This window comes from Henckelia pumila, chromosome 4, assembly GCF_033568475.1.
Source record: "Henckelia pumila isolate YLH828 chromosome 4, ASM3356847v2, whole genome shotgun sequence".
NCBI classification, from domain to species: domain Eukaryota; kingdom Viridiplantae; phylum Streptophyta; class Magnoliopsida; order Lamiales; family Gesneriaceae; genus Henckelia; species Henckelia pumila.
Genome location: NC_133123.1, coordinates 154867083 through 154894786, shown reverse-complemented (window position 1 = coordinate 154894786; position 27704 = coordinate 154867083). Strand labels below are relative to the sequence as shown.

The following is a 27704-nucleotide window of genomic DNA, read 5'->3' as shown; positions in this document are numbered from 1 at the left end:
AGTAATCCATTACTTGTGTAACCCTCAATGGTTCAGGAATACTGCTAGCCGTGGGCTCACAACTCCTTGTGACTCGGAACAACAATTTCCGACTTACCCATCGAATCATGGTAAGAGCGCCTAGCAACATCGCCCCATGATTTCCTAGGTATTACTGATAGTGCCTGCAAGAACCAGTAGATTTTGGTTAGCGTACAGTACGGTCCCTTCAACCAAATATCACGATCGAATCAACAACCATTGGTGCATCGAGAGTCGTTCGAGATTCGATAACTATGCATAACATCTTGGAGATCTATTAGTGACATCACATGTGTTACTAGGAACACCAAGTAACCTAAAACACATCATGTACTCTGGCCAGAGATTCGTCACACTAATATCTCCTCAGATCGCATAGGATATCCACACTCGCAAGTATGTGGTGAATCCTTGACAACAAAGCATCGACTCCTATATGTGTCGTAACTGTACCCAATCCCGACACCTGATGACCCCAATAGAGTCGGTAAATGAGTCAAAGTACAGTACTAGCATATAGAGTCTCAATGATGTTTCAAATAATAAGGACTAATGGTGTACAACCAAAACCGCAGACTTTATCCACTCGATAAGTGATAACCACTTGGAAAGTCCGAATAGGGTAGTTCGATCATTCATCATATGAATATCCATTTGCATGCTTTGAACATCTCTATGTTTCATACCAATGAAACGTGGTACTCGGCATCGCAAATGCTAGTCTCAATCTCAAGCGATCCTTATCCTTATTTGCGGACGGCTCAATTGACTAGGAACTGTTTAGAATATACAGTGACTATAAGATGTGTTTCATGATAGCCATCCCCATGTGCTACCACATCTTACATACACTATAATATATTCAAGGTCTTTATCAAAACAACAATAGTATATCATAATATAACAATATGAAGAAAGATAAAGTCAATGTCATTATAAAAGTGTAAATTATATTAAACAAAAAATTGTTTTACATAGAGTCATAAAAGCTCTTAGCCACAAGTTGGCTAACCGGGCACCCACTCTTTCACAATATCAATCAAGATAATAAGCACGAAGAAAACGACACAAGGAATTTTACGTGGAAAACCCAAATTAGGGAAAAACCACGGGACCTAAGTCCACCAAGAAAATCTCCAACAACTTAGGGGATACCAAGAACTTCAAGAATAATAATTCTTGGATGACACACTCAATCTCACTTTACAAGTAGAACTCACACAAATCTAATCACATAGAAAATTCTTTCTGATGTGAAAGATCGGACATCGCCGCAACCACAAAGCATACTAAAATTTATCTAAATGACTAGGCTACAAAAAACACTATTTATTGCTTGTGTTTTTGGAATTTCTTGGGATGATTTGAAACAATGGTTTTGGGATGTATTTATAGGCAAGATTTTAGATGTTAGGTAAAGTGTGAAACCATGACAATGTGAATGGTATCAAGTTTGGTAGCCATCAAATTTGAGTTGAATTGTTGAATCCAAAATGAGTTGAATTCCAACACTTTACCTACTAGGAAGGTAACGGGGTGCTTATGCTACATAATCATCTTTCTGCAGGTGGAGATTTTAAGACCAACATCATTACACTCAAATCGCCTGTTTGTGTTCTTGCGTTCAATAACAGAGGATGGTTTTTGGCTGTTGCTGGTGATGACGAGGGCATCAAACTTGTGGATGGATACATTCGATGGAAGGATTAACAGAGTTCTCAAAGGACATGAGGGATCTATCACTAGCATGGCTTTTAATCCTGAGAATGATTACTTCGCTTCACTCGATTCGACTGGGACACTCATTTACTGGAATCTTGTGCTTGGGTGTATGCGTAAAGTCCTCAAAGCTATAGCTCCTAATCATGGTTCCGATATTTCAGCAAAGAATATACTTGCCTGGAGTCCTGATGGGAAAATGCTAGCAGTACCAGGTTTGAAAAACGATGTTGTAATGTATGATAGGGACACTGCTGAGAGGTTGTTTTCTCTTCGGGGTGATCATCCACAACCTATTTGTTACTTATCTTGGTCACCTGATGGAAAATATTTAGCTACTTCTGGTTTAGACCAACAGATTCTTATCTGGGATGTTGATAAGAGGCGGGTAATTGGTAGGCAGAAATTTAGTGAGTGCATATCTTGTATGGCATGGAAGCCATATGGCAAAGCTCTTGCAGTTATTGATGTTGTGGGGAAGTATGGTGTGTGGGAGTCAGCTGCACAATCGCCTACGAAATCTTCAACTGAAGATGTTCCTGGATTGTATTTTCCAATTGACTTTCCGTTTGGCGAGGAAGAAGAGTCAGGTGATCTTAATGAAGATAGTTTTGGTGAACCAGTGCCACTCCGCAGAAAAAGGTTACGTCCACTACGTAAAAATGAGGATGAATGGAAAAAAGAAAATAATGATGAGTTGGATTACATTCTAAAGTTTAAATCTCTTGAAAAGTCCTAACATTGTAAAAAAGATAATCTTGCTAATGGGAAGAGTGGGTCAAAAAATGTGGTGCCGAAAATGCAAGAAGCTTTTCAGCCTGGAGCTACTCCTGCAAATGCTGGAAAGAGAAGCTTTCTGTGCTACAATATGCTTGGAAGTATTACCACAACGGATCATGATGGCTATTCACGTATAGAGGTGTCCTGCTACTCTTCTAAACTTTAGGGAAGCAAAAAGGAATAATGATAATCTGAATCTCCTTTTATAGATATTTAAGATTTAAGATAAGATTGAGAGATCAATGCATGGGACTTGCTTTAACTGGAGTGAGTTTTGTTAACAGATATATTTCATGATTACCTGCAGATAGATTTCCATGATACTAGCAGAGGTCCAAGTGTTCCTTGTTGAGTTTTGAAGAATAAAAATGGGCTGAAAAATAAGCTTGAGCAGAGAAGAAATTTTGCAGGCAGAGTATTTCATTCAAAGATGGAGGAAAAATTACACGTACAAAAGAAGCTATACATTTTATCTAGTGGATAGTAAAATAAAATACTATCTATAACTTTGACTACTATTCTAAGCCACAAAAGTCAAAATATTCAGTACATTAAAATAATTAAATACTACATTTCTCCCCCTTAATGTACTGATCTACAACTCCAAGAAGCTTTCTCATTTTCAGAAACTTGTCTTTGGGAAGAGCTTTGGTTAGAATGTCTGCAAGTTGATCTTCAGACCTGCAATAAGTGAGCTGAACTTCATCATCTTCAATTGCTTCTCGAATGAAATGATACTTGATAGATATATGCCTTGTTCGACTGTGAAAAACTGGATTCTTCCCCATTGCAATTGCAGATTTGTTGTCACAAAATAGTTCGGTGGCAACTTCTTGTTTCATTTCAATATCTTCAAGAATTTTTCTCAACCAAATGATTTGAGAAGTTGCAATAGCAGCTGAAACATATTCAGCTTCGGCAGAAGATTGAGCAACCGTTTGTTGTTTTTTTGATGCCCAAGAAAACACACTTGAGCCAAGAGAAAAAACATAACCTGAAGAACTCTTCATATCATTCAAGCATCCAGCCCAATCACTATCACAATATCCTTCTAACTTCAATTTGCAACCTCTCCAATATTTAACACCAAAGTTGGTTGTTCCTCTAATATATCTCAGCACCCTTTTTCCAGCTCCAAGGTGTGCTTGACTAGGATTATTCATAAATCTCGACAACAAACTTGTGGCAAACATGATATCCGGTCTCGTGGCAGTTAGATACAACAACTTTCCAACCAAACTTCTAAACAAAGTAGTATCAACCTTTTTCTCACCATCTTCTTTTTTTAGTTTCTCATTCACTACCATTGGAATGGTAGTTGGATTGCAATCACACATGCCAAACTTCTTTAAAATATTTTCAGCATATTTCTTTTGGCAAATGAACACACCATCATTTTCTTGATAAATTTCCATACCCAAAAAATGATGAAGCAACCCCATGTCACTCATTTCATATTTTCTCATCATCACATTTTTGAACTCAAAGATCATATTCTCATCATTACCACAAAACAATAAATCATCGACATATAAGGCAACAACAAGTATCAATTTACCTTGAGTTTTCACGTACAAGGTAGGCTCACTTTTGCTTTTCTTGAAACCTTGATGGTTGAAATATGAATCAATTTGGATGTACCAAGCTCTTGGAGCTTGTTTGAGTCCGTATAAAGCTTTTTTCAATCGGTATACTTCATCTTCTCTTCCTTTCACCACAAATCCTTGAGGTTGTTCCACAAAAATCTCTTCAATCAATTCTCCATTTAAAAAGGCTGATTTTATATCAAGTTGATGCAATTTCCATCCTTGTTGGGCTGCCAATGCAATAAGCATTCGAATTGTATCCAAACGAGAAACCGGTGCAAAAGTTTCTTGAAAATCAACTCCATATTGTTGAGTGTAGCCTTTGGCTACAAGTCTTGCCTTGTTTCTTTGAAAAGAACCATCCTCATTGAATTTCACCTTATAAATCCACTTCACACCAACAACTTCTTTATGGTTCGGTCTTTCAACTAATTCCCATGTCTTATTCTTCTCAATGACACATATTTCTTTTTCCATTGCCTTTTTCCAAGTATCTTGTTTGATTGCTTCATCAAAATTTTCTGGTTCAATCGTGCAGAAATTACACCTTGCATAAACATCATTTAAGTTTCTCATCTTTGGTGTATTGGGACTTGATGAAGAAGAACTTGAACTTGAAGATGAGTCACTAGAGGATGGAAAATCTGTTTCTGCCTGTGGAATGAATTCATCATTTTCATCAACTTCTCTTGCTGAATTTTGTTGGTCATTAAGAGAAAATGCAGCACCTTTCTCAACCTCATTCTTATCCCAATTCCAAACTGAATTCTCATCAAATATGACATCTATGTTGCTTATTATATTTCCATTTTTCAGATTATAGAGGCGATAACCCTTCGACATGCTGCTATAACCAACAAAAATACATTTCACACTAGTTTCATCAAGTTTTTGTCTCTTCTCTTTTGGAATCTGTGCATAACAAACTGATCCAAAAATTTTCAAGTGCTTCACCGATGGCTTTTTGCCACTCCATGCTTCAAGAGGTGTTTTGTCCATCAAAGCTTTTGTTGGACATCTATTTAACACATAAACAGCCGTGTATACCGCTTCAGCCCAAAAAGTTTTAGGCAAACCTTTAGCATGTAACATTGATTTTGCAATTTCCATCACGGTTTGATTTTTTCTTTCCGATACACCATTTTGTTGTGGGGTGTATGGGACAGTAAGCTGTCTTGCAACACCTTCTTCATCACAAAACTTATCAAATTCATTAGAATTATACTCTTTTCCATTATCTGTCCTTAGAACTTTAATGGCATATCCACTTTGTTTTTCAATGAAATTTTTGAACTTCCGAAAAATGTTAAACACCTCATATTTGGCTCTCATGAAATATATCCAAGTCATGCGGGTAAAATCATCAATGAAAAGGATGAAATACCTGTTATTTCCATGAGAGAGTGTCGACATAGGTCTGCACACATCTGAATGCACAAGTTCTAGAGGCCTCTTTGCTCTCCATGCTCCACTTTTAGGAAAAGATTGTTTATGATGCTTTCCAAGAGCACAACCTTCACAAACATGCTGAATTTCTTCAATTTTTGGAAGTCCATGTACCATATTTTTATTGTGTAACATCTTGAGACTTTGAAAATTCAAGTGGCCAAATCTCCAATGCCATAACCAAGAATCATTCATCATTTGAGCTCTCATTGCCATAATTCCTGCATACTTGAAAATAAGTGGAAAACTTCTGTTCTTCTCCATTTGTATCTTTGCCAAAATTTGTTTAGATACATTCTTGTCAAATATGGTGCAATAATTCCCTTCAAAGTGAACTTCATATCCATTTTGAGCAAGCTGTCCAACACTCAACAAATTTTGCTCCAAATCCGGCACAAGCAACACATCATGAATGTATTTATTTCCTTCCTTTGTTTCAACACAAATTGTTCCTTTTCCTTGTGCTGAAACAAGAGCACCATTTCCCATTTTTACTTCAGAATTTACAGCTGAATCAATGCTCAAAAATATCGATTTATCACCCGTCATGTGATTACTACAACCACTGTCAATATACCAAACATTATTCTTTTTCTCGGCAGCAAGATGACAAGCATAGAACATATTTTCTTCTCCTTTTTCTTTCGAAAAATTGGCTTGTTGCTGATTATTTTCAGTACAATCTTTTTGTACATGACCAATCTTATGACAAGTGCGACATTTAGGCTTGTCCTTGGACCAACAATCCTTGTATTCATGGCTTGTTCTTTCACAATGTGTGCATTTCCTTTCATTTTCATTTTGGTTTCTATGATAGAAACCTCTGCCTCTTCCTCTAAAGTTTCTTCCTCTTTCTCTTCCTCTTGCTCTACCAAATCTTCCACCTCGAAATGATTGTCCTTTATTTTGTTCACCACTTGAAGATGACTCTCCACTGCTTTTAACATTCATATTTAATTTTGATTGAAATGCACTCTCAACAGATTTTTCAGATTGTCTAACCAACCTTTCTTCATAACATTTTAATGCTCCAATCAACTCATGAATGTTCATTTTTTAAATATCCTTTGTTTGCTCAATAACAGCCACTATCGGATTAAATCTCTCCGGAAGACAATTTAAAATTTTCTCATCATTCTTTGATTTGAGATTTCTTCACCATAAGTTTTCATTTGGTTAAATAACTCCACAAACTTTGAATGAAACACATCCAAGCTTTCTTTCTCCTTCATTTTCAAATTTTCTAACTCTCTTCTAAAATTTAGAAGTTTAATGCTTCATACCTTCTCATCTCCTCCAAATTTCTTTTGAAGAATGTCTCATACTTCTTTTGATTTTTCAGCTATCATGATTCTTGGAAAAATCGAATCTGCTACAGCTTGTTGGATTTTTGACAAAGCAGCCGCATCTCTTTGTTTTGATTTCTTTAGCTCCTTTATTTGAACTACTGTAAGTTCTTCCGATTCTTCATCATTGTAACCATCTTGAACAAGATCACACAAATCTAAAAATATGAGCAGAGTCTTCATCTTCTTGCACCAAAACTCATAGTTTTCTCCCCCAAAAATTGGAAGAGCAACCTGCTGTAAATTGCTTGGGTTTGCCATGATTTTTGCTCAAGAAACCAGATTTTTTAAGCTGGCTCTGATACCAAATGTTGAGTTTTGAAGAATAAAAATGGGCTGAAAAATAAGCTTGAGCAGAGAAGAACTTTTGCAGGCAGAGTATTTCATTCAAAGATGGAGGAAAAATTACACGTACAAAAAAAGCTATACATTTTATCTAGTGGATAATAAAATAAAATACTATCTATGACTTTGACTACTATTCTAAGCCACAAAAGTCAAAATATTCAGTTCATTAAAATAATTAAATACTGCATTCCTGCTATAAATGACTATTTTGGTTTCACAATGGCCTCACTGAGTGAAAATGGCTGTGCATTTGCTAATCCATGCAAAGGAGAGAATAATACGAGCACGCTTATGTATCACCCATTCAGTACCTGGGATAATAATAGTGAGGTTAGCCCTCTTAAACAAAATCCTATTATGCATTATAGTCTCCATGGCAACCAGGATCATAGATGGTCTAATTTACTTCCCTGGTCTTGTGATTTGACAAAATTAATGTCTAGTCAACCATAGCCGACGTTAATCTCTCTGTGCAAATTTAGTGGTCTATGCGATTTGAAGGGGAAGAAGTTAGAGTAGTTGCATTAGGAGATTCATGGGTTGCTGCTGTAACCAGCATTAATCTTCTCCGTATCTTCACTCATGGTGGTTTGCAGGTCTGAAAAATGTTATCACTAGTTTCTGAATTTCGTTGATCAGTCCGACATTGTACTTGCAAATAATTCAATGGACGCTTTAATACTAGATTTTTCTTGTTGCCAGTTTCACTTGAATAATCTGACATCTTAATTTCACTTGTTAGAGGTATATACTCTCTCTTGAGGGACCAGTGGTTACAGCAGCGGGCTTCAAGGATGAGCTCGCGGTTGTCATGCACATTTCCCCTTCGCTACCTTCAGACGAGCCGGTACCACAAATATATTCTTTTGATGATTGTCTAGAATAAAACACAAGATGATATGTCGTTCTATTTTCTCGAGTTTGAGTTTATTTTTTTGTTCGATTAATAGTTCTCAAGCTGGCATACTTTTGTGTCTGGAAGCTGAAGGTAATTTCATATGTAATTTTGATAAATGATTTCTAACTCCACTCAAAAGACATGGATCCTGCCAAGAGTTGCAGTATGTATGATCCTAAACCTGGATTATGGGATCGTGGGATTGATCGATCGTAAGATCTTACAGATCAAAATACAAAAGAAAAGTGAGAAGTTATTGAAATCTTGGATTTGATGTCGAAATCCTGTATTCCTGTCCTTGGTGGCCTTTAGACAATCTACCCAGGATATCCGACATCCTCATTGCACTTTTAGTTGTTATTATTATTATTATTGCTGAGACTAGGCCTATTTCGCTCATGAATTATGTTATGAAGTTGGAAATATGTTCCAAAGAAGGTCAACTGGTTCTAAACTTAAAACGTTTCTTCTTGCAGATGTTTGAATTTAAAGTGTTCGACATTCAGAATGGGACACGGCCTCTAAGAGGAAGACTTCCATTGACTCCCGGGTCATGTTTAAAATGGTTCGGTTTTAGTGATGATGGCCAACTTAGTTCGTTTGATTCCAAGGTGCAGATCTCTGACCTCGGATGCATGACTTTGTTAGTTTTTTTTTTTTTTTTTTTTTAAATATATAAATTCATCTGAGTGTTGAAAGCAAAAATAAATGTAGGGTGTCTTGAGGGTGTACACAAATCTATATGGGGGTAGTTGGCTCCCACTCTTCAGGTACTAATATTTTTAAAGCGCACTCTTTTTGTCGGAAATTTTGATCCCTAGGTATAAAACTTGCAATTATCAGTGCCAGCAAATTAAACAAGCCTGGGGAAAATTATTGGGTCGTTGGACTGAACACAAGAAAGTTATTTTGCGTTGTTTGCAAGTCTCCTGAATCCTTCCCTCAGGTATTATGATTATTCATAAACTGCAGCCTTACTAAGTCAGCATCTTAACTACAAAGAATTATATCATTCCATTATCGTCTTTTTCAGTGCACTCCCAAGCCAGTCCTTACCTTGCTAGACTTGTCATTTCCTCTCGCTTCTTCTGGACTGGGCGCAGATAACCTCGAGAATGACTTTATGATGTACAAAATGCTTCTCTCCCAGGCAAGTTTGCACTGCACTATTTCGGTGGTGCTTTGTGTTGTTTTATAGCATCATCAGCATAAGATATTTTAATATCAGCAAATGGTTCGGCTATATTGCCAATGCTATATCAGATAACCAGACTATGAATAGTATAAATGTTAATTAGACAGCGAATAGATGGATTCACTTCATTTCCATCCGTGTGCTTTCTTCTGGAATCCGATTATTGTGTGATTGCTGATCATCAACGATGATATTTCCACAGATAAAGAAAAACATAGAAGATATGGGATTTCTCGGCCATGATACAACGTCTCTTGAAGACGAGGCTTTCGATCTGGAAACTTCCTTAGATACATGCATCTTGAGGCTCATCGTGTCCTGTTGCAATGGTGATCAGTTTTTTTCACTAGCATACACTGATTGAAGAGTATGCAGCAATCTTGATGGATTCATATCCTTTTTCCATTGTGTTCATGGTGTTTTGTACTTGTTTCAGGCGACAAACTCGTAAGAGCAACGGAACTTGTGAAACTTCTTTCACTAGAAAAATCAGTAGGAGATGCCATAGAGATTGTGACAGCATTAAAACTGCCGAATCTGGCTGATCGATTCCGCAACATGCTCGTGGTGAGACCCCAACTCGAGTTCTTGCTGGTGGCTATGTGATATGCCTCTCGCTTACTTTGAACATTCTCAAAATTTTGCAATTGTTGTAGGAAAAACTGCTTAAAGAAGCCATTGGAAACACAGTCCTCCCTCACATCAAATCCAACCGTGAAGGTTCTATCAGAATCAATAATGCTGCATCTTCTAAGTTCTTAGCTGCACCAGAGATCAGCACGATCGCATCTGGATTGAGTTCTTTGAAATCGATGATTTCGAATTTATTTTCATCGTTGAGAAGAAACTCAAATCAATATTCTACTCATTCAGTTGTGTCACGTTAGTTTAATTTTCTTATTTACATGTGCTGATAGATTGGATAATAATTTACATGTAAAAAAATATAAATAATAATTGAAATTATTTATGCTAAAATCAATTTTATATTTAACTTTAGCATATAATTTTTTTTTCTCATTGTTTCCGACAACTTTGTCTTTACTTTTTCGGGCTAATTGCATTAATCTCCACTGTTAAAAGTTTAAAAATCATAAAACCCCCTAAGAAATATTAATAGGCTAATACATCCCTTAGTTTTTTAAAATGTAGCACATTTCACCCTTATGTTATACAAACTCGGGCACATTTATACCCTCTCATAGGGGTTTTTATGCTAATTTTTTTAAAACATATGGTCTAACATGCTATTAATTTTACACAGGGTATTTTATGCCTTTTAAACTTTTCACAGGGAGTGTGAATGCAATTAGCCCGTACTTTCTCAGTATGTTTTGTTTCCACAATTACACTGAAAAATTAAAGTGACATAGAATAGTAATTGAATAAATACGAAGCGATCAAAAATCGAATTGAATGGTGATACACACTAAAATTTGATTGTCCAGATCTCACTCAAGCCCAAAGCTTCAAGTCTAGAGATGAACCTGAAATCAAACAAATAATGTTAGAGGGGGCCGAGAGGGTGTCCCGGCATAGCCCCTCGACGCTCAAGTCAGAGACGTAAACGAATAAGAGAAAGAGGAGCTTGAGAGCCCCTCAAAATGAAAGTGAATTAATTGCAAATGGAAAGAGCAAATCTGTATTTATAGGAGGCTAAGTAGGGGACCACGAGCATGTAGTTCATGCGCCTCTTCTTCAAAGCTCGCAGCTTACCACCCTAGAGCTCGTCCACCCTAGGGGTCGCCCGCCTTAGGGGGCGCCCGCCTTTGGGGTCGCCCACCCTAGGTGAGCCTCTCTTCCACTTCCTTTTTCTATGCTCTTCATACACTCTTTCACATCTCCATTCCAAATTATCTTAAGCCTTTGACTTACCTTAGAGACCTCATGTCTAATGTCCAACTTGATGGGGCTCTCCTTCACCCCTTAGAAGCCAACATACACTTTCTTCCATAATTCCCTCATGGGTTAGCCTTACCCTTAGAATGAGATTCGGACCTTAGTCTTTGGTTATGAGCTTTCATTGGACTCAAGCACATGATGAGCCCACTCATAGAGTATCAAATGGTATGATTTATTTATTTGTCTATTTTATCCGTATGGAATGAACTCTTGACTTTGATTAAAGTTCATGACACGTAATATCATTTTGACAAAGCTTGTCTATTTTTTTTTTTTTTTTGGTAAAATTAAATCCAAATTATTCCCATTTTAGTAATTTCAAAGTAATCCACAAAAATTACTACAGAAATAAACTTAGCCTAATCAAAACACAATCACTTAATTAATTTCAAACTATCGTATGAACAAAAAGTTGTTAGTTGTTGATTACATGATTAAAGACGACGTTTTTTTTTATAAAATCAATTATTTATTCTTATATTTTAAAATTTTTCGAAGTGTCAATAGACAATGATATTAAGTAGCAACTTGTACATTAGATGACATACACAAATATTTAATTAGATAAAACTTAATGATAATAATAACCATTTGACATTAAAACCTCATATAATATTAAGTTCACTTCCATTCAATTCAAAATCGCAGAATCGATATTCAATATGATTTAAGTTTTAATACATTTAAACTCGATTAAATGACAACTCTTTAGAATACAAGATTTTATTTATGTTTTTAAATGAATATGTTTTATAAATATAAATATAAATATTAATAAAGATTCTTGACCATCAATGTGACATACTAATTATCTATGAACTATTTTGTAGATTTGCAGAAAACAATTAATTATTATAACTTTAATATTATACTGTACTTTAGAATCTGAAATTTATTCATGGTAATTTTATCATTTTATTGTTTCGATGAAAATAATTATAATTATAGAAATTTGAAAACATTTTTTTTAATACTCAGATATTAAAGGGGAGAGATTTAACTAATTTTAGTTAAATAGTAAGATAATTTATATTATATTTGTAAATTAAAAAGGAATAACAAAATTATATAAAAAAAATAAATATTTTGAAAGACAGCCAAACACGCCCTAAGTAGTTGGTGAACTCAATTCCCGCGAATAGCCCAAAGCTTTCAAAGGTAATTCTCCCGCCAATGAATTCTGCTATTTGTTGCTTTACCTCCATTTCCCCCCTTGCAATGAAACCCTAGAGAAGTGACAAGATTCTAGCTAAGCAAAGAAGATGAAGATCCGGACGATGAAGCTCCGAGAAGCCCACAAGAATGGCGAAGATGGGGAGTCCTCCTTCTGCTCCATTCTCTGGGACTCCAAAGCCGAGCGCTTAGTAACGGCGTCGTCCGCCGACAACTCCATCTGCATCCACGATTCCGTCTCGCCGTCGAATCCGCCCAAGTTTCTTAATAATCATCGTGAGGGTGTCACGGTTTTGACGCTCAGTCCGAATTCTACCTGCCTCGCTTCCGGTTCTCTCGACAATTCCGTCAAGCTGTACAAATTTCCAGGTAATATTTTTTCTTCGTTTGCTACAAGAGCAGCCGGATTACGATTTTTGGAGGTCTTTTGTCTGAATTTGATGGTTGCCAATTTAAAGTTCTTTTCTTTTTAAGCTTATAATTATGTAGGTTTGCCAATTTAAAGTTCTTTGCTACAATTCCGTTATGGAAAATTGTAAATGTGTTTGTTAAAAGGTTTGGATTGCAGTGTTTGAATTTGCACCACTAAAGCTGACTGTTGCAACGTTCTGGCGGCATATTTTTTATACTTCATTTTTCAAGCATTTTCAGTATTTTTGTGCTTGTGAGAAGATACCAGATCCAGGACAGGAATTAATTTTGCAATGGAAAATTATGTAGTACTATATACTATCGAATGATGACAAGATATAGGGCCATTGCAAGTGACTAAATCGGCAAAATGAAATTTAAAAATCTGTAAATTGCACCATGATAACCTGCCGGTTTAGTTTCAAGATGCTCGTAGGGTGCTTAATCTTTGGTCTTGCTGTTAATCTGGAATGTGTATGTAGTGTTGCCCTTATATTTTATAACAAATTAGTTAAAAAGCTGGTTGTATTAACTCATTCCTGGAAAAAACTGGGTTAACAGATCCCTATAGTTTTCCTTGTCTCTCCTTTGCCTTTGTATTCTCAAGATACTATTTGTTTACTTAGATCCAGGAACTTTATGTACTAGGAAGGTAACGGTGTGCTTATGCTTCATAATCATCGTTTTCTGCAGGAGGAGATTTTGAGACCAACATCACTAGATTCACATTGCCCATTCGTACTCTTGCTTTTAACAAATCTGGAACTATTTTGGCTGCTGCTGGTGATGATGAGGGCATCAAACTTGTGAATACAATTGATGGAACAATTGCTAGAGTTCTCAAAGGACATAAAGGATCTATCACTAGCATAGCTTTTGATCCGAAGAATGAATACTTGGCTTCACTTGATTCGATTGGGACTGTCATTTACTGGGAACTTCAGTCTGGAAGTACCCTACATGTCCTGAAAGCTATAGCTCCTAATAATGGTTCTGATGTTTCAGTAATGAATATACTTGCATGGAGTCCTGATGGGGAAATGTTAGCAGTACCAGGTCTGAAAAATGATGTTGTAATGTATGATAGAGACACTGCTGAGAGGTTGTTTTCTCTTCGAGGGGATCATCTACAACCTATTTGCTTCTTATCTTGGTCACCTAATGGAAAATATTTGGCTACTTCTGGTTTAGACCAACAGATTCTTATCTGGGATGTTGATAAGAAGCAGGACATTGATAGACAGAATTTTAGTGAGTGCATATCTTGTATGGCGTGGAAGCCACATGGGAATGCTCTTGCAGTGATTGATGTTATGGGGAAGTATGGTGTGTGGGAGCCAGCCGTACCATCGCCAATGAAGTCTCCAACTGAGGATATTCCTGAATTGCACTCAAAGAATGGAAATGGCTTTCTGTTGTTTGATGAGGAAGAAGAGCCTAGTGCATCAGGTAGTTTAAGTGATCTTAATGAAGATAGCTTCGGTGAATCATTGCTGCCCAGCAGAAAACGGTTACGTCCTCAACGTAAAGTTGAGGATGAACGGAAAGAAGATAGTGATGATGAGTTTGGATCCATTCTAAAGTTTGAATCTCGTAAAAAGTCCTACCATAGTAAAAAAGATAACCTTGCTAATGGGAAGAGTGGGTCAAGACATGCAATACCAAATGTGGGGCCAAAAATGCAGGAAGCTTTTCAGCCAGGAGCTACTCCTGCAAAGGCTGGAAAGAGAAACTTTCTATGCTACAATATGCTTGGAAGTATTACCACAATGGAGCATGATGGGTATTCACATATAGAGGTACTCTGAACTTTGAGGAAGCGAAAAGGAAGATTGATAAACTGAATCTCCTTTAATAGATATTTAAGATTTAAGATGAAGAGATTGATGCATGAAACTTGCTTTAACTGGAGTGAGGTCTGTTAACGGAATTATTTCATGATTAACTGCAGATAGATTTCCACGATACTAGCAGTGGTCCACGTGTTCCTGCCATGACTGATCATTTTGGTTTCACTATGGCTTCTCTAAGTGAAAATGGCTGTGCATTTGCTAATCCATGCAAAGGAGAGAAGAATATGAGCACGCTTATGTATCGCCCATTCAGTACCTGGGCGAATAACAGCGAGGTTAGCCCTCTTCAATATAACCCTATCATGCATTATCACCTCCATGGACCCATCATTATAGATGTTCTAATTTACCTCCCTGGTCTTGTAATTTGACAAAATAGATGTCTAGTCAACCATAGCTGATGTTAATCTCTTTGTGCAACTTTAGTGGTCTATGCGATTTGAAGGGGAAGAAGTCAGAGCAGTTGCATCAGGAGATTCATGGGTTGCTGCTGTAACCAGCATTAATCTTCTCCGTATCTTCACTCATGGTGGTTTGCAGGTTTGGAAAATTCTATCTGTAGTTTCTGAATTTCGCTGATTAGTCCAACAAAAATTCCCTGCATTGTACTTGCAAATCTGACATCGTAATGTCACTTGTCAGAGGTATATACTCTCTCTTGACGGACCAGTGGTTACAGCAGCTGGCTTCAAGGATGAGCTAGCGGTTGTAATTCACAGTTCCCCTCCTCTACCTTCAGATGAGCAGGTACCACAAATATTCTTTTGATGATTGTTTAGAATAACATACAAGATGACAGATGCTAGGGCCTTGGAGGATCACCCGAAGCCCAATGTCAAATTTGTATATACTAGAAGGCATAAAAAGCCCATTTAGAAAGCACGTGGAATGGGGGGAAATAAGAGTGAGAATGAGGAGGGCATTGAGCAGTTAGTTATCAAATATTCTGATATCTAGATCGCGCCAATAGTTGCACTAAGTATGATCTTAAACCTGGATTGTGGGATCCATCAATATCATAATTCATAAGATTTTACTGATCATAATATACAAATGAAAAGAACTAAGTTACTGACATCTTGGATTTGATATTGAAAACCTATCCTTGATGGCCTTTAAAGAAGGTCAACTGGTTCTAAATTTAAAACGTTTCCTCTTGCAGATGCTTGAATTTAGAGTGTTCAACATTCGAAATGGGACACAACCTCTCAGAGGAAGACTTCCATTGACTCCTGGTTCTTGTTTAACATGGTTTGGTTTTAGTGATGTAGGTCAACTAAGTTCGTTCGATTCGAAGGTGCAAATCTCTGCTCAAATGCATGGCATTTTTTTAGTGAAAAAAAAAAAATACATCTGAGTGTTAAAGTAAAAACATAAATGTAGGGTGTCTTGAAGGTATACACAAACCTATATGGGGGTAGTTGGCTCCCACTCTTCAGGTACTAATATTTATAAAGCGTACCCCTTTTATCGCAATTTTTATCAATACATAGCTATAAAACTCGCAATTATCAGCGCCAGCAAACTAAACAAGTCTGAGGAAAATTATTGGGTTGTTGGACTGGACTCAAGCAAGTTATTTTGCATTGTTTGCAAGTCTCCGGAATCCTTCCCTCAGGTATTATGGTTATTCATAAACTGCAGTCTTGCTAAGTCAGCATCTTAACTACAAAGAGTTATATCTTCAATTATCGTCTTTTTCAGTGCACTCCCAAGCCTGTCCTCACCTTGCTGGACTTATCGTTTCCTCTCGCTTCTTCTGACCTGGGCGCAGATAGTCTCGAGAATGAATTTATGATGCACAACATGCATCTCTCCCAGGCAAGTTTACTTTATTCGGTGGATTTGCTTTTTGTTGTCAATACTCAATAGCATCATCATTATAAGATTAATAAGATATTAATATCATCAAATGGTTCAGCCATAATGCTATATTAGATAATCAGACTAAGAATTACATGATGTTTAGACAGTAAACAGATGCATTCACTTCATTTCCTTCCCCGTGCTTTCTTCTGGAATATGATTATGTATGATTGCTGATCATCAACGCTTATATTTTCACAGATTCAGAAAAGCATAGAAGAAATGGGAGCTCTTGGCCATGATACAATCTCTCTTGATGATGAGGCTTTCGATCTGGAAACTTCCTTAGATAGATGCATCTTGAGGCTCATCGCATCCTGTTGCAATGGTGAGTTTTTCACACTAGTATACACTGATTAAAATTGTTGGTCTCGTAATTTGTTCTTGGATTCGTGTGAATGTGAAATAAAGAGGAGATATTGCTTTGATGTATCATATGACTGAATCAAACTAGATTGGGAGTAAAGACTATGCAGCAATCTTGATGGTTTCATTTCCCTTTTCCCTTGTATTTTTATGTTAAAGTGAAACACCAGAATCACCGATTACGATTTGCACTTTTTTCAGGCGACAAACTTATAAGAGCTACCGAACTTGTGAAACTTCTTTCACTAGAAAAATCAGTGAGAGGTGCCATAAAGCTTGTGACAGCATTAAAACAGCCAAATCTGGCCGATCGATTCAATAACATACTGGAGGTGAGACCCCAACCGAGTTCTTGCTGGTGGCTTTATTATATACTTCTGATGTCTCACTTACTTTGAATATTCTCAAATTTTACAATTGTAGGAAAAATTGCTCAATGAAGCCGCTGGTAACACAGTCCTCCCCCACAGCAAATCCAACCGTGAAGGTTCTATCAGAGCTAATAATGCTGCATCTTCTAAGTTCTTTACAGCACCAGACATCAGTAAAACATCAGATAATGTCATTTCACCTCCAATAAACACACCGTTGTCCAAATTCTCGACAAGGAAACAAAATGTGGAGGGACCAGCCATAGATGCAAATGGAACACATGAACAGGTTACTAAAACATCAAGTAACGTCATTTCACCTCCATTAAACACACCATCGTCCGCCTTCTTCACAAGGAAACAAAATGTGGAGGGGCCAGCCAAAAACGCAACTGGAACAAAGGAACATGATCAAGCTACAGCACCAGGAAAGACTGTTGAAGCGAGGAATTCGAGGAGTTTGAAGGACAGTGTCAAAGACACGAAGTCAAGAGAGATGAATCAACAAACTCCTAGTCGCCCCTCCAACCCTTTCGCCAAGTCATCCAACAAACAAGAAACTAGCTCTTTGCTCGATTCTCTCAAGAAGATGAAGAAGGCTGACAGCAAATGTAGAGAGTGAGCTAATGCTTCATTTGCAACCTTATTGATGCACATGCTGTTGTTCATCGTTGAAAAGGCGAACAATTTGCCAATGCCAACCATTTGTAAATTGTGTGCATTGGTTAGGAAATCTGTATACTTCATAAAAATAATTTTAGTTCATGCAACATTTTTTTGTTCACTTCCTAATACGCGAGTTGATTCCTTAATCTAAACACTAGAATTATTTTATTTTATTGTCCTAACGGCTAGCAACTAAATGATCTCTAAAATCTAATCTTGAATGCCACGTGGCTTGAAATTAGCGGTCGGTTCATGGTACAACTGCCACGTATTGTTTCATCATTGATGGCCAAAATAATGGAATTTCTCAATAATCACAACTGGGTCATTTGCCTGGACCAATTCACACCAACCAAAGTGTGAGTGGTGGCAGGAGGCCTTAGGTGATGGCCCTCAGAGCAGCAGCCACCGCACGACCACCACCTGTTCCGCCGCCGTCTGTGTCGCCGCCGAAGATTTCCATTCTGACAACTAATCTCAGTATTTCAAAGCCTCAATCGAAGCCCAACTCTTTGTTACTGTCTGCTACAACTGCATTGCCCCTCTTTGCTCCCTTTGCCGGGCCTCTTGAAGCCAGGGCTGTAACACTTCCCAAGGAACAAATTGTTTCTTCCATCGATAAGGCACAATTTCCCACCTTTTTAAATTTCCTTTAAGTTTCATATTCAGTGTAATTTCTTGGTTAAAAAGTGTCGTTTTTGTGTTATGTTTTTCAATTTCACGTACATCCCAATTCTTGAAATTTCTTTAAGTTGTTGATTTTTGTGTTTAGCTCCAACTTCACTGATCTTGAATGTTAAAATAATTTGAAATCGTTTCGAACCTCATTGTTTTTCTTGGTTTTTCAGGTGGAGTCAACTATTGATCAAGTTGTAGAAGTGGGATCTAATATTTTCGGTGTTGCTGGGCAAGTGATTGGAGCTGTTGTTAAAGCTGTGAAGCCGGGTGTTGATGCGACACTACCTATTTTAAAGCAAGCTGGAGAGGAGGCGGTAAAGATAGCTTCTCCTGTGGTTTCCGAGGCTTCTAGGAAAGCCCAAGAAGCCATCGAAAGTTCCGGAATTGACACGGAGCCGGTGAAAACAGTAGCTAAGGTAAACTTGAGATTATGAGAATTGAGAAGTTACTTGTTGGTGCCATTGAACTTGATCAAATACTTTATGTAGTATTCGTGGAAATTTACATTATGCACTTGATAAGATAATTAAGTGTGTTGCATGCTACCAGACAGGATGGTTTGCTTCTCTAGAATGGAAAAACTCAAGTTTCATGTGTAGTTTTACTAAAATTCTTATGTCACCTTCAATATGTATAGCCCCCTCAACAAAATTTCTGGGTCTCGGCTCAATGATCATTTTTTTGTTGTAGACGGTAGTTGATGCGGCGCAGCAAACAACACAAGTTATTGTTAAGGCCAAACCAGTAGCTGTTTCCACCGCTGAAACCATATTATCTGCAGAGCCCAGTGTGATCTTAGGGACTGGTGGTGCGCTAGTTCTTGCGTATTTCTTACTCCCTCCAGTCTTTTCCGCCATCTCTTTCAAATTTCGCGGATACCAGGGTAACTTATCTGCTTATCCATTTGAGCATCTCAAGTTTCCTCAATATCATGGTTAATTATCAGAGGGACTAGCTATTCACTCTATTACTTGAACGAAATAAGAAATTTACGTACTTATAAAGACTGGAAAATCGAATTATTTTAAGTCCTCGAGCCTGTGGGATTGGCGTGAATACGAAATATTTTCAAATAATCGCAATATCTTGCTGACTAAGTTGATTGCAACGAATTCCATAAATCGATAGCCATTTTGCAGAGCTCCGAGGGATAATGCAGACGAGTTAATGGCGGCAGTGTTCCTAACTCCTGACAATTATGAGAATTATTTGTATAAGATTCGAACTAAAAACCACCTTAATGGTTTTGAGATGTGGGATATATAAGATATTTATCCTAGCTTTTGGTGCTCTCTGAATTTCTTTGGAATTTTTCATTCCATATCATATAGCGCTTTGCATGAAAACAACGCCGAGGACTAATGGCAATCATAGATTTAAAATTTTCATTTGTTTTGGTTTCTTCTTCAGGTGATCTGACTCCTGCTCAAACCTTGGATTTGATGTCCACAAAGAATTACATTTTGATAGATATAAGGTCAGAAAAGGATAAAAGCAAGGATGGCACTCCCCGCCTTCCCTCAAATGCGAAAAACAATTTGATCTCGATTCCGTATGTCTTACACTCTCCTATACTTATTTTCTATGCATCAATTTTTTGTTGTAAGCTGGTTCTGAGGCTGTTGATCGAAGTTAAGTTCGCTCCTTCCTCGACTATTACAGTTTAGAAGATTTACCGAGCAAGCTGCGAGGTCTGGTCAAAAGTACCAAGACAGTGGAAGCTGAACTAGTGGCACTGAAGATATCTTATCTCAAGAAGATCAGCAAAAGTTCCTACATTGTCATAATGGACTCGTGAGTGAAAACTGGACCTTAAACTTGAGATTTTTCTTGTAATTCTTGTTGTTTGTTCCTTATACAATGCCGCGGCTCATTCTCAAAACGAAACCATGGTCGTCCAGGTATACGGATTCGTCTAAAATAGTAGCTAAAGCGCTGACAAGTCTCGGGTTCAATAACTGCTGGATCATGAGTGGTGGCTTTGCTGGTGGCAAAGGCTGGTTGCAGAGCCGATTAGGGGCGGATACCACTAGCTTTGCCGTCGCTGAAGTTATATCGCCTTCAAAAGTTATCAGCGCACCAACTCGCAGATTCGGCACATCAAACTCGGCCAAGTTACTTCCTGGTGGCTCTGATTAAGTTTATTGGTTTTAAGTGAATATGTGGTTTTGTACCTTTTGAATAATACTGTAATAACACTTTTCTGCATCTTTTCTCATAGTATCCTTCTCTCACTTTGTGCTAGAATTAGGTTGAACACAAATGTGATACTCGAAATACAATGTCACACTCGAGGTTGTAGATATGTGCTTTTTCAGACAGCGGCGCATCATAAAATTTGGGACGAGGAATCAGTTGCATGGAATCTTGTGATGAATTCCAATTTCTTGAGAATTTTATATATTTAATTTTATTTTATATATAAATGTATATCTCTATCTAGTATCTATTACTATTTATTAATTTAAGCACACTAGAGATAAGTTTTGGTATCATGGATTATTTTGTTTTTATTCCTTTTAAAAAAAACAAATTGTCAATTAAAATTGCATTTTTAGTCCATGAGTAATTATTGCTGCAATTATGAAATGAGCTTTATAAAGATATAATCAATTCAAATTACAGTACAACACTTCGTTACTTTATATAACTATGATGTTAATTTTTTGAATATAAATTAAATTAACGAGGAAAAGAATGGATAAATACACATAACATACATTGGTGCATTGGTGTACTAATTATATATGTAAGCTCATACTTTGCGACTTTGCGTGTGATATTAATGTATATAATATATATACAAATAAAAAATAAAAAAACTCAATTATCCAGTAATATGGAAGAGAGACAAAGTAAATTTGAAAATGATAAAACATAATTGGCTTCCAATTGATTCAAAGAGAATGTGAGATGAAAGTTTAGTGTTTACATTCTTGCAATTCCAATTTACTTTTTCAAACAAAAAAATACAATAAAAATATTTAGATTTATTTTTTTATGACATGATAACGTGCGGACAAACAAAATTCGTGACATACTCGTTCGAGAAAGTTGTCTTGTTCGAATGCAATGATTTTGCACTTGCAGGTGGTCGTAAAAAAAATCGGTCTCTCGACCATTTACTACTTTCATTCGTTCCACCAGCTCGAACATTACCACATTTATTGCAATATTTTATTAAAGTTATATTATGACGATTTTACATTTTATATAATTATAATAATATATATCTATCTATCTATCTATCTATTATATAAATATGTGAGTTTCAATTGTGAATTTACTTGAATGCCCTTATTTATACGCTTTCATTAATTGTTTCTTTATATTTCATAAGTAATTATTTTATACTTTTTTTTTATTTTTCACCACACTTTATCTTTAAGTATATGGATTGTTTTAAAAATAAGGCTAGAAAGATACAACAACAACAACAACAACAACAACAACAATAATAATAATAATAATAATAATAATAATAATAATAATAATAATAATAATATATAGATAGATAGATATGTGAGTTTGATTTGTGAATAGTTTTAATTGTCCTTATCTGAAATTGTTGTTTGATTTAAATTGTGAAAAGTCAAGGGGTATTAAGTCATTTTCGCAAATTTTAATAAAGTTAATTTAATACTTCATTGTTGCACTAATTATGGTCTTACTATTATTATTGTTAATAAAAAAAATTAAATATGTTTAAATCATTGTTATCAAATTTAGATTAATAATAACCATTACTATTATTTAAAATATTATTAAAATATGTCTAATTGTTCTTTTAAAATTGTTTAATATTTATAGTTAATTATGTAGGAAGAATTTGATTGGCATAAATAATTTCGAGAATGGATATGAAATCATATTGATATTACCGGATTTATTTGAAATTTAATTCATTTCATATCATGTTAATTTTAACTAAATTAATGTTCATTAACAAAATATTAATATAAAATAAATTTTAAAATATTATTTTATTTTATTCAAACCCCTAAATTGTATATAATCTACTTTAGAACGGAATAATTCGAAATGTCTTATAAATTGTCTTTTGAATGCAACAACATATATTAAAAATTAGTCACATTAGCTTAATTTTGTAATATATTTTTTCCCCAAAACTTCTTTTGTAATACTTTAGTTTAAATCAGTTATTGAATTATTTTAACATATGCGTATTTATGATCTCATGGAATATATTTAAAATGTAACTTTTTGAAATAACTTTTAAATCATGAACATATGTACCATGATAAAATATTTTTAAAAGAAAATACAGTAATTTTTCAAAAATTCTCGAATGATGGATTGTTTCAAATATATTTTTCTCTCGTCATAAAAATATATTCATCCCTAATTACAAAGAGTTGTTGTTGATCTATTAAATTCTTTTTTATTGTCATGTATCTTCGCTTAATTAATTTTTATATCGAATATTTAAATTAATTTTAAATTTTTATACATATCTATTTCAATTTTAATCAATCAATTTTCAACTTTCTTCTGTTAATTTTTACTTCAAAATTGAAGAGCGCAGTCTTTATCTGAACAGTAAATTTTACGCACTTATTATTTTTGAGAAAACTGCTTTTTTTGATCCTATAATTATGTCATTTTGTAATTTTTGTCATTTTTTAATCAAATTTCAGTTTTAATCTGCAACTTTTATTTTTGGCAATTTTAGTTCTATTTCATTGGTAGTGCTAATGTAACACTGTGTGACTCCTGTCCCACATGAAAAAAATGAAAGCTTTAAAATGAGTTTAAAATGGGCTACAATAAACTGTTATTGCAATTTGGGTTAATCATTTTTGTAAACCGAGGACGAATACGAAGTAGTTGCTATAGTGGCACATTGTGCAGTCGCGCAAGCACGGGCCTGAGACCTAGGTGTGACAAAATGGTATCAAAGATGGTCATCGGCAGGAACCTCGTGAAATAAGTTTTATGCATGACAAAGTGCTACGTGCGTATGAGCCACCTTTTGAACCTGCGGGACAAAGTGTTATATGACGGGAGCCACCTCTTGAACCTGTAGGAGTCATCTCTAGATTTTCGGTGCTGGTGGATCGAAGGTCATGTCGCAATAAGAACGTTGGTTCTGAAGGGAGGGTGATTTTTAGACCTCTGTCTCACATGAAAAAAATGAAATCTTTAAAAAAATTATTTAAAATGGGCTAAAATGAACTTTTATAGCAACTTGGGTTAATCATTTTCGTAAAGCGATGACGAATACGAAGTAGTTGCTATAGGGGCCTATTGTGCAGTCGCGCAAGTGCGGGCCTGGGTCTGGGGCGTGACAAACAATGTACATGCCAACGTCACATCAGCACTGCATTTGTTTCATGTCAGTACTAAGTCGGAAAAATGGCTAAAATTGCCACACACAAAAAAAAAAAGATGGAAGACTTAAATTGAAATTTTAGTTCTCACATGAAATTGAATATTAATTTACAAAAGATCCACTTCGATATAAAATTAACTATCCATAATATGTAATTCTATAAAGCAAACCGAGAAAGGTGCCCAAAATCCAAAAGAGGTTAAAATTTAGCAAAAAACATAATTAAATATTAAATTTATTGAATAATTTTTGTGGTTTTATTTTTTATTACTAAGATAATTTTGTCACATAAGATAATTATAATTGATAATTGTTTGTCATTATCTATGCCTTATTTGAATCTATTGTGGTGGTTTGGGTATTGGTCAAATTTTTTGTTTTTATTTTAATTTTTTATTGTTTTTCCCTGGATGGACAAATGTATTTTTTGATTTTTAAATTATACATGTTCAATATACATGTTTATTTTAAAAATATACATGTATTTTGTGTGTGTATATATTCTTAATTAGTTATTAAATTATGTAAATGTATATGCATCTTTTGTCATGTATTTACTATTTTACAGCTTAAATCTGAACGGTAACTTTTTATTGACTTTAGAAATATTAATTTGTGTATCTAAGTATTATAATGTGTCACAATAATTTTTTTTTACAAGAAGAGACTACACTCATTATTGAACTTTCTAGATTATAAATTACTTCGAATATTTTTTTTATTTGCTCTCAAATAATGTCTATCTACCTCCTTTAATCACAATAGTTTTTGTTAATTTATTAATTAACCGCTCTTGAATTGTCATTTAGATTCACTTAATTTTTATATCAAGTACTTATATAAATAATTTTGAAATTATTTTGTACATTTATTTTAATTACTTCATTTTTCAAGTGTGTTTTTATTCAAATAGGAAATTTTGACATTATCTAAATTCTTTCAAATATCTGTTTTATCGTATCATTTTATTTTGTCGTATTCTTATCGTAATGATCTTTTACCATGTTTTATTAACATAATTTATAAATGTAAATCGGAAGAAAACATTGGTTGGAAAATTTATTACAAATCAAAAAATTAGAAACTAAAAAAAATCATATCAAAACGATATTTTATTGTTTTTCATTTACGTAATTTATAAATAAAAATCACAACAAAATGTTGGTTGCAAAAATTTTTAATTTAAATACATAAGTTAACATAAACGTGAGATTCTCATACCTAAATACATGCAACAGAGTTTCCTGAGTTATTCAGTCTATATTTGAGTGTTTCTAGCCATATTATCGAGGGATATCAAGGAGTCAGTGTGCTACTGAGGTCGTAACGAAACTATGTTCAGTTGTGGGGCTCTCGACTTCTATGGACTAACGACAGATGAAAGATAGTCCCGAATACTTAATAGTTATTGAGATTATCTATTGGATTAATAGAGACTTTAAGATTAAAAGAATTATTGTTATGATGTTCACTTATCTTTAGGCTGGGACTTTATAAACTTTGTGCTACTAAACCAGTTTTTTAGAGATACGTAAGTATTGACTGAGATATCTATGATATGATGCATGATTATCATGTAATGTATGTATGAACATGTGCTAATCACGTTGAGCCTGATATACCTTGAGATAGTCAGTTGAGTAGGGTCGCTCAGCTCTTGTTTTTTGTAATCGTGTGACATCCACTGGATGTATATAACATAGTGTGAGGTACTTATCTAGGACAATGTATGTCCAAGATCACGGTCAATATTTGTGGCATTCAATGGATTTTCGGAATATCGAGCTCATACTGGGGTTCTTAAAGTCTAAGCACGAGTTCCGATTTTTTAATCCTGATTAACCAAAGGAGTCCTTGCATATAAACATGTGTACTCATACATTGTGTACTTGGAAATTTCACTCACGTCCTTGATTCTATCATGGAGACCACATTCGATGGTGCAACTTGCAAGTTGTTCAGGCAGAAGGTGAATCAATGTTCAGTAAATTACCAGGACCTAGGAGCAGAGGGCACTATTGGTTTTAATTTAAGGATATTTCTATCTTTTATTGTAATTTGATTGGGTTATATAATTAATTATCAAGTTTTTTGTTATATTCAGTTATTTATATGCTAATAATTAATAATTTAATTAAATTAATTACATGTTTATCGAATGATTAGTAGTGCATCTCGAACATGAAGAACATATGTTGGAGTAATTAGAATTTGAAAGAAAATTAAAAGAACAACTCATGTAAGACAACACTAGTCAATTTTATGAGATATATTTCTTATTTAAGTTACACATGAAAAATTATTGATTTTTATGTCAAAAGTATTATTTTTATTTGTAAGTATGAACAAGATTGACTCGTCTTAAGGATAAAGATCCGTGGGACCGTCTCACAAAATATCTACTCAAAAATTAAATTAACTTAATGGAAGATAATGAAAATAACATTACATTTCAAAATTCATGTTAATTACTCATATGTGAATAATTTGAAAAAAAATATTTTTTTAAAAAAATTAAAACATTGGAATACACAAATTTTTTCTCATATCTGATTTTATGGTATCATTTTCTTTTGTCATATGTTTATCGCAATTGTATTTTACCATGTTTTATTAAAATAATTTATATATATAATCCACAAGAAAGCGTTGGTTGAAAAAATTATTGAAAATTATAAAATTAGAAACTCTAAAAAAGAATACTAAAATGATCTTTTATTTTGTTTTATTTTAGTAATTTATAAATAAAAATCATAAAAAATATTAGTTGCAAAAAACTTTGATTTAAACACATAAGTTCAAATAGACATGAGATTCTTCCTAAGTGTAACAGAGTTTTCTAAGTCATTTAGTTTATATTTAAGTGTTTCTAACCATATTATCGAGGGCTAGCAAAGAGTAGTGTGCTACCGAGTTTGTAGTGAAATTGTGCCCAGTTGAGGCGCTCTCGACTTCTACGGATTAAAAATAGATGGAATTATTGTCTCGAATCCTTATAGTTATTTGTACTATCTACTGGATTAGCAAATACTTCTAGAGTTAAAAAAAAATAGTGATATGACATTCACTTATCTTTAGGCTGGTACTTAGACTTTGTGCTCCTAAACCAGTTTTTTAGAGGTACATAACTATTGACATAGGTATCCAGCTGAATATGAATGTTTATGTATTGCATTATTATCTATCATATGATGTATTTTTATCCCGTCATATTATGGATGAACATGTGATAATCATGTTGAGTCTGATATCCCTTGAGATAGTTTAGTTGGATCGCTCAGCTCTTGTTTCTCGTAACCGTGTGACATCCATTGGATCAATAAAGCAGCGTGTGCGGTTACCTATGACAGTGTTTGTCCAAGATTACTGTCAGTATTTGAGGGCACCACATTCAAAGAGACAACTTGCAAGTTGTCCAGGAAATGAATCAATGTTCAGTGAGTTATCATGACCTAAGAGTATAGGGTATTGTTGGTTTTAATTTAAGGAAATTTCTATCTTTTATTATAATTTGAGCTTTCAGTTATCTTCAGTTATTTATGTGTTAATGTTGTAATTAAGTTAATTACATGGTTATCAGTTATTTATGTGTTAATGCTGTAATTAAGTTAATTACATGGTTATCAAGTTATTAGTAGTGGATCCCGCTAGGGTAACAAGTAAAAAATGATTAAAAAAATTTTAAACAAAAAAATATTGATTGCACTAAAATTTATTTAAGCAATA

The 27704-nt window shown here is 34.8% G+C and overlaps 2 protein-coding genes and 1 pseudogene across 2 annotated transcripts; all 3 read left to right on the top strand.

The window, feature by feature from the left end:
- The window catches only part of LOC140862140 (protein ENHANCER OF LHP1 1-like), a 32190-nt pseudogene extending 21964 nt beyond the window's left edge, over window positions 1-10226 (top strand).
- Window positions 10227-12465: 2239 nt separating this feature from the next.
- On the top strand, window positions 12466-18066 carry LOC140865269 (protein ENHANCER OF LHP1 1-like). Its single transcript, XM_073269853.1, has 12 exons — window positions 12466-12783; window positions 13519-14624; window positions 14777-14953; window positions 15105-15218; window positions 15321-15425; window positions 15841-15975; window positions 16062-16117; window positions 16194-16296; window positions 16383-16499; window positions 16746-16872; window positions 17112-17242; window positions 17334-18066. Exons 1-12 carry the CDS (start codon window positions 12504-12506, stop codon window positions 17901-17903), a joined length of 3021 nt encoding a protein of 1006 aa, XP_073125954.1. The 5' UTR covers window positions 12466-12503; the 3' UTR covers window positions 17904-18066.
- Window positions 18067-18268: 202 nt separating this feature from the next.
- Window positions 18269-20942, top strand: LOC140865474 (calcium sensing receptor, chloroplastic). Its single transcript, XM_073270134.1, has 6 exons — window positions 18269-18570; window positions 18796-19041; window positions 19316-19508; window positions 20036-20177; window positions 20288-20419; window positions 20527-20942. Exons 1-6 carry the CDS (start codon window positions 18334-18336, stop codon window positions 20762-20764), a joined length of 1188 nt encoding a protein of 395 aa, XP_073126235.1. The 5' UTR covers window positions 18269-18333; the 3' UTR covers window positions 20765-20942.
- Window positions 20943-27704: the final 6762 nt, after the last annotated feature.

What these genes read in the sequence shown, in the direction of transcription:
- LOC140865269 (XM_073269853.1), top strand. Translation starts at nt 12,504, where the DNA reads ATGAAGATCCGGACGATGAAGCTCCGAGAAGCCCACAAGAATGGCGAA. An exon ending in TCACTCATGGTGGTTTGCAG is followed by an intron (nt 15,219 to 15,320) that starts GTTTGGAAAATT and finishes GTCACTTGTCAG; the next exon opens with AGGTATATACTCTCTCTTGA. An exon ending in CTCCGGAATCCTTCCCTCAG is followed by an intron (nt 16,297 to 16,382) that starts GTATTATGGTTA and finishes CGTCTTTTTCAG; the next exon opens with TGCACTCCCAAGCCTGTCCT.
- LOC140865474 (XM_073270134.1), top strand. Translation starts at nt 18,334, where the DNA reads ATGGCCCTCAGAGCAGCAGCCACCGCACGACCACCACCTGTTCCGCCG. An exon ending in TTGTTTCTTCCATCGATAAG is followed by an intron (nt 18,571 to 18,795) that starts GCACAATTTCCC and finishes TTGGTTTTTCAG; the next exon opens with GTGGAGTCAACTATTGATCA. An exon ending in CAAATTTCGCGGATACCAGG is followed by an intron (nt 19,509 to 20,035) that starts GTAACTTATCTG and finishes TTTCTTCTTCAG; the next exon opens with GTGATCTGACTCCTGCTCAA.